Source organism: Nelumbo nucifera, chromosome 1, assembly GCF_055504915.1.
Source record: "Nelumbo nucifera cultivar China Antique chromosome 1, China Antique-T2T, whole genome shotgun sequence".
NCBI lineage: Eukaryota > Viridiplantae > Streptophyta > Magnoliopsida > Proteales > Nelumbonaceae > Nelumbo > Nelumbo nucifera.
The window spans coordinates 144,389,703-144,400,792 of record NC_142649.1 but is presented as its reverse complement, the minus strand read 5'-3'; the positions used below and the strand labels follow the sequence as shown (position 1 = coordinate 144,400,792).

At 32.2% G+C, this 11,090-nt stretch overlaps 1 protein-coding gene across 1 annotated transcript; it reads left to right on the top strand.

Annotated features, from left to right (window-relative positions):
• The first annotated feature begins 9,001 nt into the window (after positions 1 to 9,001).
• LOC104610907 (15.4 kDa class V heat shock protein) lies at positions 9,002 to 10,667 on the top strand. The gene is made up of 2 exons (XM_010277760.3): positions 9,002 to 10,069; positions 10,158 to 10,667. The coding sequence occupies exons 1-2, from the start codon at positions 9,922 to 9,924 to the stop codon at positions 10,424 to 10,426; spliced, it is 417 nt and encodes a 138-aa protein (XP_010276062.1). The 5' UTR covers positions 9,002 to 9,921; the 3' UTR covers positions 10,427 to 10,667.
• Positions 10,668 to 11,090: the final 423 nt, after the last annotated feature.

The window sequence follows — 11,090 nt, the reverse complement described above, 5'->3', positions numbered from 1 at the left end:
GTGTAACACTGGGGATAAAGCGGGGATGGGGGTTATTAGTGGAATTAATAAAAATGTTAGCTTTTATAATTATTTTTATTTATTTTAAAAGTAATCAAAATTTCATTTAAAAATAATAAAAAGAATAAAAATTACTACAAATTATTAAGTCAACATTAAATGAAAAATAAAATTATTAAATCTTTCAAATTTTTCCCATGCATTACACAGGTCCCTGCTAGTATCTATCTATCTATCTATCTATCTATCTATCTATCTATCTATCTATCTATCTATCTATCTATATATATATATATATATATATATTAAAATTGGTTCGTCCATGTCAGCATATCTCTCATTTGAGAGAAGCTATTTATCTATTTTCTCCATCTTTTATATTTTTTTCTTATTTTCTTTTGTTTTAAAAATATAAAACAGTAATCATTGCTTATCTTGATAAGATTAAACAACCAATGAGATGCACTTTCCCAGAACCTAAATAATCTCTTCTCCTAAAATTTCTCCTAAACTGCCTCTCCCACTTTCTCCAAAATTATCTCTAATTCCTATTTATCTTCTAAATTATCTCTAATTTCTATTTATCTCCAAAATTATCTCTAATTTAGTAGAGAGTTTCTCTCCTAAATTATCTCTAATTTCTATTTATCCTCTCCCCAACATTTTATCTATATCTACCTAAAGAAAGTTTGGATTAAAAAATTTAAGAATTATTTAAATATTCTAACAAGATTAAATAATAACTTAAAAATATTTATTAAAAACACAAAATAATTTTATATTTTTACAAAATATATCACAAAATTATGTACTAAAACTTTAAACTATGTTTTTATAGATAATAAATTTAAATGTTTTTCAAATATTTAATAATATGTAATAGCTTTAAATAAATAAAATTAAAATAATAAAATATTTAAAATATTTTATAGATTATTTAAATATTTATCATAACTAGATTTTAAATAGTTAAAATAACAGAATTATGTAATAAATTTAAAAAATTTCACTAAAGTAGAAAAATAATTATAACAAAATATTGAAATTAATTACAATTTAAAATATTACAAAATTAATATGAAATTATGTAATAATAGTATAAATTATGATTTTATGGATAATTAAATTAAATAATTAATTAATATTTTACATATTATTTAAGTATTTAAATAACTAAATATTTTAAATAACAAAATATTTAATATAACTAGATTTTAAATAGTTAAAATAAAGAAATTATGTAATAAATTTAAAAAAAAAACTGAAATGTAGAAAAGTTATTATAACATAATATTGAAATTAATAATAATTTAATATATTTTGCATAATATTGTAAATAACTAATTTCACTTATATCAAGTAATAATTTGAGAAAACAACTATCAAAAACATTAATATTTATTAATAATAATTTTAAACTCTCAATATGTATTTATTATATAATTATATATACTAAAATTATTATTTATTGTATTTCAATAATTATTTATTTTTTTGTGATAAATGTATTTTCAATGATTATGTATAAATTTATTTTATTTTGTTATTTAATAGAAAACTTCCAATAATTATTGTTATGTGAATGCCTATAATGAGTCCATAACTCATCGCACATTTGCGATGAATTCATAACTCATCAAACATCTGTGATGAACTCATAGCCAAAATAGGTTACGATGAACTTTGGACCCGTGCGGACTTAAGATGAGTTTAAAGTCATCACAAAATTGCGATGAGCGCAAACTCACCGTAGATGATAAACAAATAAAAGAAACACATGCATCGTTAAATAATGTACGTAACGAGATACCCCGTAAGACTAATGAGGGTGTGCAAGCTAAATAGTGACGTCACCCATGACACGTCTTTTTAAAATGGTCATGAAAGGAAGTAGCACACGTGTATTATAAGAATCCTCAAACAAAAGGAAAGTTCATCCTTGAGATATCTCAAATGACACATGGCGAAACCCTATCAGTGTTTCCTAACAATTAACACCAAATCCAAGATCCCCTTTTCTAATAGGAACCAAATACTTGGGACCTCGGGATCCCTCCCTATAAATAGGGGTCCAATTCATAATGAGATAATCATTTTATCACCTTATTTGCCTTAGCCTTTAGCCTACCTCCTGCACTCGGCCTTCCTTTGTCCTTTAAGGAGATTCTCGTACGTAGCCTAACCACCTCACTCACAAAAATCATTAAAAAAATAAATTTAAAAATTAGATTTATGAAATGAAACATTCCTTTTCATATTAAAAATATAAAATATTAATATATATACATGGTTAGGTCATTCGATTTTGGTCAATTTACAAATGGCCAAAGTGAAATTTATTCAACTTGATCGAATTGCGAATTTTTTGAACCAAAGCCAACATAAAATACTAGAAAACCGACCAACTTGGGTCGAGTTGACCAGGTTGGCCGGTTTTATAAGTTTGATGAATAAACCTAACTAAAATTTATTATTGTTATTTTTGTATTATAAAAAATTTATTAAAAGTAGTATATAAAATATGAATAATTATAAATTATTTAAAAAGATGAAAATATAAAACAATTGTATACTCTTATATGTTTCTATTAGGGTCATTTACTGGAACACATCTTATAGTTTTACATATTTACTTAAACCTACCTTACAGTTTTCATTTTACTAAAATATCCATATATTTTACAATTTATTTACTTAATCAACCTTTTATTAAAGAGTGTTTGTTTTGCCATTAGGCCCATGATTTTTTATTCCAAAAAATACCCTTAACATTTTGTTATACAAAAAACAAAATTGGCCAAATATAGCCAATAGAGTGGTTGGTTGTGTCTTATTAAGGGCAAAATGGTATTTTTGGAATAAAAATATCCTTAACACTATTTATTTAAGATTACACTATTTATTGACTAATTTAGTATATTTTTGCAATTATTGCATTTTTATTATATATCTATTATATCGTGGGTCTCATGAAACACCTTCGAGATCATCAGCCCACGCTGTTAGGAGTCCATTCCCCACCGGGAGGTGGATATCGTGCTAGCTAATAAGGTTTGTCATGTTTGTCTGATCTGGGCGGGATGAGGATAAGACCTACAGTCGTGTTGCGTGATCCCGAAGAGCTCAGAGACAGTTGGCTGCTTCTAAAAGTCCGCTACGTGTCACCTTGGTAGGTTGGGACATCCCAAGATACTCAGACCTCGGTCCCGGCCGAGGTAGCCGAGACACCCAAGGTGAACTGGCCTGCTGAGGTGACAGGAAATGTTGAGTCACTGCCCAATCATTATGTCGCATCCACGTGTTCGCTATTTAGTAGGTCAGGCCAAATCACCCCTCATCATTGACCATTAGCGAGAACCCACCAACTCGGGTTGTACCGATTTGGGTCTATTTTTAGTTCATTTTGTTTGTTCAAAAGATTTAAACTTAAAAGAAATAACTTTAAATTTCATAAATTACAATGATATTATTAAAAAATAAATTACAAAAATTATATCTATGATATAAAATATTTTAGACTAAAAATATGGGAATTTTCCTACTTTCCTGTTTTAAAAAAATAAATTTAAAATATAAAATATTAATATATATTTATTAAACCAAAGTCAATCTGAAATACTAGACAACCAACCAACTCGGGTTGAGTTTGATTGAATTGTTTATTAAAAAGTTCAAATATAAAACAATTATATACTCTTATGTATTTCGTTTGTTTAACTTTCGCTTGGCAAAGCACGGGTCCCTGTCACCATGCCTCTCCTTGCTCCATTATCCCCACCCTTCATTATTTTTGACTTTCTCTATTCTCTCCTTCCCACCACTCCCATTAAGCCATGTCACCCAACTACCTAAAAATATTTCTATAATCTCTCTCCTAAGGTATCTCGTTTAAACCAATAAGAAAGTATTATGTTGCCCCACTCCCTAATGAGATCCTAAAATGTGTTCCCTCCAATCTATATCCACTCTCCCTCATTTAAAATATTCATATTAATTAATAAATACTTAAATGCAGTTAATATTTAATCCCACCCATATTCAATGAGTATTAAATAGTGTTATTACCAAAAGTTAATAAATACAGTTAGTAAATTACCAAAAATTAATAAATATTGTTATTAATTAACTCATTATAATATTTTATAGAAATTGAAAACTCTTTAACTAATTTCTATAAAATTGAGAATTATATATAACAATTATCAAAATGTATAAAATTTTAGTTATTGTTATTATTAAAATTAATAACCAAATACAAATGGGGGAACAAAATACTATAATGTTAGAAAATGAATTTATTAATTAATTTATATTGCAAAGTAAAGATAAATTAGTGTAATTTTGTTAGTAAACTACCAAATAAAAAATATATATTTCATAATAATTTAAAAAAAAATCAATAAATCCCCATAGTTACACAAATGTAATAAATTTTTCATAAAACTACATTTTCGTAAAATAACATTTTTGAAATTAAAAGATATAAATTATTTGAAAGTTTATTGAAAATGCATTAAATAATTATTGAAAACTATTAGAATATTTTTGAAACTTTTAGGAAAATTTATTACATTTGATAGATTTTGGAAAACCATTGAAAAATTATGTAATTTTTATTGAAAATTATTAAACATAAATGACTATGGGAAATGGAAAATTATAATTTGAACAAATAATTAAACAAATTATCAAGATAAATTAGTATAATATTGGAAAAAGGAAATTATTTGTTAGCTTATATTAGAAATTATAAGATAAATTAGTATAATTCTATAAGTAAAACATTTAAAAAGAAAATAAATTATTTAATAAAAATTTAAATAAATTTGAATAAATTTTCAAAATTATACAAGCACAATTAATTTTCCAAAATTTTCATAAAATTACATTTTTGAATATTAAAGACAATTTAGTGTACTTTTAGAAATTTACCATGTGGTTGATACTCAATATATCTTTTTGATCATTTCTATCATCAAATTGAATATTGGGTCAATGGGACAGTGTTTCCAAAACTGGATCAAACCATATGGTTAGACCGAAAAAATTGGGAACCAGACACTGTTTCACCTCAAAACCGCTTTTTGTCCAAAAGCCGTTTATTTGGTTAGCAAACCACTGACCTAAGTAGTCGAACTGTCAACCCGGACAATAGTTTTTGGCCTTTTCATGATTTTCTAATTTTTTATTTTTTTGTTAGAGCAGGTCTTCCATTTGACAAATAGACCATTCAACCCCAAAATAGTTCCCTATCCAGTCCAATTTTAAAAACCTTGGACAAGGAGTGGGTGCCTTGCCTTGACCTTGGCTTGGTGTGCGGCATGGCCTAGCCCAAGGCTCAACCCACGGCACAGCACGGGCTGATGCAGGCTTGAGCCATAGGCCGTGTCGAATTGACCCCCCAAATTATCCTAGAGGAGGAAGGCACGGCCCAGGATGCCTTGTGGGCCAACACGACACGACTCGCACTTTGTGTGGGCCACATGCGGGTCGTGTTGTGCTGACCCAACAAGACCCAATTTACACCTCTACTTGAACCCGCCCAATACTGGGGACTGGGTAGGGAAATTCAATGATTCTCCATCCTTGATGAGGAGTGGGGTGCCTTGCCCCTAAATTCACCCGACATTTGAGGAGTGATTACCTTGCCCTGAACTCGCGTGCCACTGGGGACAAGGTGGGGATGGGGTAGAGTGTCTTGACAATGGGGCAAGGAAAGGGATGGGGTGCCCTACCTTGTACCCACCCCGTTGTCAATCCTATATAATTGTTAATTATTAGTGAAATTAATAAAAATGTTATCTTTTATAATTTTTTTTATTTATTTTAAAATTAATCAAAATTTCATTTAAAAATAATAAAAAAATAAAAATTAATAAAATTACTACAAATTATTAATTAAATTAAATTTATTAAAAATATTTATTCATATTCAATTAATAATAATTATTTTTTATAAATTAACATTAAATAAAAAAAATATTAAATCTTTCAGATTTTCCCGTGCATCGCACGGATCCCTGCTAGTATATATAGATAGAAAGTCATGGTGAAAGTGGGACCTAGCTAAAAGTTATAACAAATTTGAGAGGGGCAATATCTGCAGGCATAAGCGGCAGGGTGAGGATGTTTACTGTTTACCAATCTATCTACTTCTTTGTCATTGCACTGATTCACTGAACTGTGGACAAAAGAGATATGCTAGCAGCTGGGGCTTCTAGTAACCTGCCCTCTTAGCGATGAAATGAACTAAAAATTGCAGGGACATATTTGAAATGGGCTTATGATTGTTTTTATCCTTGATTCATAAAGATGCATAGAAGAATTGAATTCAAACATATATATATAGAGAGAGAGAGAGGAAAGCCCAATTGTTCCAAAGTCTGATCAAGAACTCCAAACACAAGTAGTTAAAGGTTTTGTGGATGGAGCTAGGATTATCCCTTGTTTACACCATTTTGCCATTTTGCAACATGACTCTATGAGCTTGGATCTCCTCCCTTAAATTCTTCCCACATCCCTCCCTACTCATAGGACACTGCGGTGCATTGAGAATCTCTCTCATCATGGGGGATATTCATAGGGATGCCAAAGGGTCGGGTTTGGCACGGGTTTGTCTCAACCCTAATCTAACCCTATAGTGCCTCAATCTGGACCCGATCCGACCTGCATTAAAATACATGATTTCCAAATCTGACCCGATCTGATCCGTAGCATTTCAGTTGTATTTTTTTAACACGTTTTGAAGACTTAAAACTCATTAATTTAAGTTAGGAAATTGTTTTATTGCATCTAAGATGTCACTTTTGCCATTAAAAAAAATAATAAAAATTATCATGTAAATAAATCTTAAATTTTAAAACTATAGAGTTAGAAGTCAAAAAGTTACAAGAATACTTTGTATATATGTAGGACATCATGATCTAGTGGATGGATCAACCAAAACCCGAACTTGATTTAGACTAAATAATCAAAACCCTAGTCCAATCCTAAAGCCAAATATATTACCCTAACCCGACTCTATAAGCCAGATTTACCATTTAACCCGACTCACTGACATCCCTAGATGTTTTCAATGGCCAATGCGCAGTGGTAGTGCATTGTGGATAGTAACGTGGGAACAGTTGTGAGTAGGAGATCCGAGTGCATTACGATTTACGACATGCATTGCATTCGGTTCTAGTCATTGGAAATTAATTCTTTACCTCCAATCAATGAGGCCCCAACACTTGATCATGTAGGATTCCTTTGGTATTGGATTGCACATTTGATAAGGCAATTTTTTTGTGAAATTAAAAATTCCTTAAAAGTTCCCTATGTTTTTTGGCAAATACTAAATTAAAGGCCCCTCAATTTTATCCTAATCCAAAAATATCCCATATTGAATAGAGAATATCAAAAATTCCCTCATCGATTTTTTATACTTGATTCTATTACCAAAAACCTGCCCTGTTTGTAGGTCATTTGGTTTTTAACTAGTCCAAATTAATAGTTTTTTTTTTTTTTTATAGATCAAAACCATTCATATTGAAACTCATCTTTCAAATATCCGAGCTGTAAATTTTGGGCCCAATCTACCGTTGGCAGAGAATCCAAATTTCAATGTGTGTTTTTACAAAGTTTCAAAAATATTAGATGTTTTGTGACTAATAAGATTAAATTTTGGAGAGACATTGCCAAGTGACTCAATTGGTGAGGTCTCTAGCTAGTCCAAGCGGAGACTTGCGATCTTGTCCTGCCATTAGGGGTGTCAATGGACCTGGTTTAAGTTAGACTGTCCAAATCAAAATCAATTTATTCGAATTGGACGGATAAATAAGATATATTGAATTGGACCAGTCCAGATTTAATGGTCCAAAGTATTTATTAGATTGGATTGGACATGATCCATCCCTAATAAATTTATATTGGATTAGGTTGGACTGAGCCAATATTTGATCCGTTGATAAAAGATAAGAACGCAGGTGTAAATAGAACAGATTTGAATTGGAACCAATCAAATTAAAATAAATGTAAACAGATTTGACGATCTAAACATTAAATTAGACCGTTACAAAATAATCTAAATTATTTATTGGACTGGAATGGACCAGATCCATTTGTAATGGATTCACATTGGATCGGATCGGATTGGACCAAATCCAGTCCAATTGACACCCCTACCCGCCATATCACAGGATTAGGGGGTTATGGAAGAGACTTTGTGGGGGCCATGGCTCACTTGGCTGCGCCCCTGGATCCCTAATGAACTTCACATAATAAAAGTGAGCCACAATGAGCATTTTGATCCACTTGATTCCAAGTAATGAGGGCATTATTGGAATTTTGGCATAACTTTGATTTTATGTATAATCAAATGTTAACAAACAATCAAACAAGTGTAGGGTGGGTTTTGTCCTCCCATGTCAATCAACAGGGAGGTTAGGGGAAGAGGGGGGAGGATCTTGCGGAAGCCCTGCCCGCCCTTCTCTATTTTGAGGGATCCCTCATATTGATGATTCCAGGCTTCCCGGACTCGTAACAGTCAGTAGTCTCTGCCGTTGCAGGTCTTTCTCCTTCCGCTGAGACGGCCCTCTTTTTGGTTTTGTTCGTTCACAGCGGCACGAAATCATGAAGATACTGGAATAACTCAGAAAGAGACTGACACCGAATATGACAATCATGACCCCCTTTTAATAAGTGCCTACCCTCAATATTCTAGTCAAAAGGCATACTTTGTAGTAATAGACTCGTTTAGGCAGTGACGTAAAGTAGTTTTAATTAAGAAACCTCAGGGGAGGTTTAAGGACTCTCCCTCTATTGATAGATCAGGATTTGACGTCATGTAAAAATTGCACCAGAATCGCTTAACTGAATTCGCTCTTGCATTTTTTGAGAGTTCGGTTTCTATCAGGGCACGGTGCATACGCGCACCGTTCGCTCATAACGAAAACGCGCCACGTGTCTTTTCAATCTCTCATGTAATCATTTAAAGCGTGTGAAGCCAATAAACGGCGTTAATAGGAGTTGTCGTTAGAATCTATTCGAAGAAACTTTTGCCGCCTCGCACTCAACCCTGTCCCCTCCCGTTCTCTCCCTCCTCAACGGGTGGCGACCAACAACTATCATCGGCGATTATTAATACCGGCGATTGTAAGAAAAATTCATGTATTGATTTTTTTTTTTTAAATTTTCTTCCTCAAAACATTGCATCAAGTATTGCATTTCATTCTTAACTTTTGTTTTTCCCAAAACCTAAATCGTAATTTCTCTATTCGATAATGGGAGTTTAGTAAATTCATTACCACCCGCGACAACCCTTACAGTGTTAGCATTATATACCATTGCAGTTTATAAAAAGATTTTTATATCCAAAATATGCATTACCTGAGTGTCTTCAGTCGCCGTTCACCATTCACGGTACAAAGGAGATGAAGTTACAATTTAGGTTTTGGAGAAAACAAAAAGCTAAGAATAAAATGCAATACCTAATGCAATGTTTTGGTAAAGAAAAACTGAAACAAAAAATCAATACCTAAGTTTTTCTTCTGGTCGCCAATGTTAATAATTGCCGGTAATAATTGTTAGTCGCCGCTGGTTGGAGAGGAAGAGAACGGGTGGGAACAGGATTCAGTGCGAGGCGGCAAAGAGCAGTTTTTTCGAATGGATTCTAACGGCATCTTCTGTCAACGCCGTTTGTTGGCTTCACACGCTTTATAAGGTTACACGAGAGAAAAACTCGCGCGTCCTCCTTTTGCGCCATGCACCGTGCTGATAGAAGCCGAACTCACTTTTTGAGGAGCCAATAACATAAGGGCACCGATAATGTTTCAATTCTAAGCCCAACTCCTCTCTATAAATAATCTAACAAATCTCTTCCTCCAGACTTCTTCCCTTTCTCCCTTCTCCCTCCTCCCGACGCCCTCAAAACGAAAACAAAAAATGGAGTTCTCAACATTCCAACCCGCCTTTTCATGGCCTTACTTCTTCACCTCTCCTCTTCTTTTTCCTTCTTGCATCATCCCGGAAAACTGTGTCCACTGGACTGAAACCCAAGAGTCTCATATTTATAAGGCCGAATTGCCTGCAGGTAATCCATCTCTTGGCTCATCAGAAATTCTCTTACGTACGTGTTTCTGTAAATGCATCTCCCACGGAGGCTTGTTTTGTTTTAACAGGTGTGAGGAAGGAGGAAATTAGGGTTGAAGTTGAGGACTCGCGGTACCTCATAATCCAAACACAAGGTACTGAAAAGGAAAAAGACCCTACCGGGAGCTTCATGAGGAAATTCAGGCTTCCACCTATGGTCGATATCAATGGAATCTCTGCTGGGTACCAAAACGGGGTGTTGAGGGTTACAGTTCCAAGAAGAAGCCGCTTAAGAATTGATCCCGGTGACATGCCTGAGAGAAACGAAGTTCTTGCACCGGCGGCTTCACTTGTTTAATTATAAATCATTTTAGCTTCTAAGGATTTTCTTTCTTCTCCCTCCTTATCATGTTTTCTTTTTTCCTTCTTATGTTTGTTTCTTTTTTCTTCTTCTATTTTGATTTTTGAGTAAGTTATACGTCGTGGGTGTTAATGGGAGGTGATGGACAATTTGATATCGTTAGCGTTATGGTGTATTACGGCTTGAAGCCTTGAAGGTGTATTCTATGATGATATCGGTATGACATGAGTTCATACAACTCTCTTGTACTTTCTTGCATTCTCATGATATATATATATATCATTTTTGAAACAACCAATGAAAAGCAATTTCTCTTAAACCGCTTTCCTCACTTTATCCAAACTTATCTCCGATTCCTATTTATCTTCTAAATTATCTCTAATTCCTATTTACCTCTAAAATTACCTCTAAATTAGTAGGGAGTTTCTCTCCTAAATTATCTCTAATTCCTATTTATCCTCTCCCCTACTTTTTATCTATATCTATCTAAAGAAAGTTTAGATTAAAAAATTTAAGAATTATTTATATATTCTAACAAAATTATATAATAAATTATTTAAAATATTTATTAAAAACACAAAAAATAATTTTATATTTTTAAAAAATATATCACAAATTATGTACTAACAATTTAAATTATGTTTTTTTTGGATTATCAATT

What these genes read in the sequence shown, in the direction of transcription:
- LOC104610907 (XM_010277760.3), top strand. Translation starts at nt 9,922, where the DNA reads ATGGAGTTCTCAACATTCCAACCCGCCTTTTCATGGCCTTACTTCTTC. An exon ending in TAAGGCCGAATTGCCTGCAG is followed by an intron (nt 10,070 to 10,157) that starts GTAATCCATCTC and finishes TTGTTTTAACAG; the next exon opens with GTGTGAGGAAGGAGGAAATT.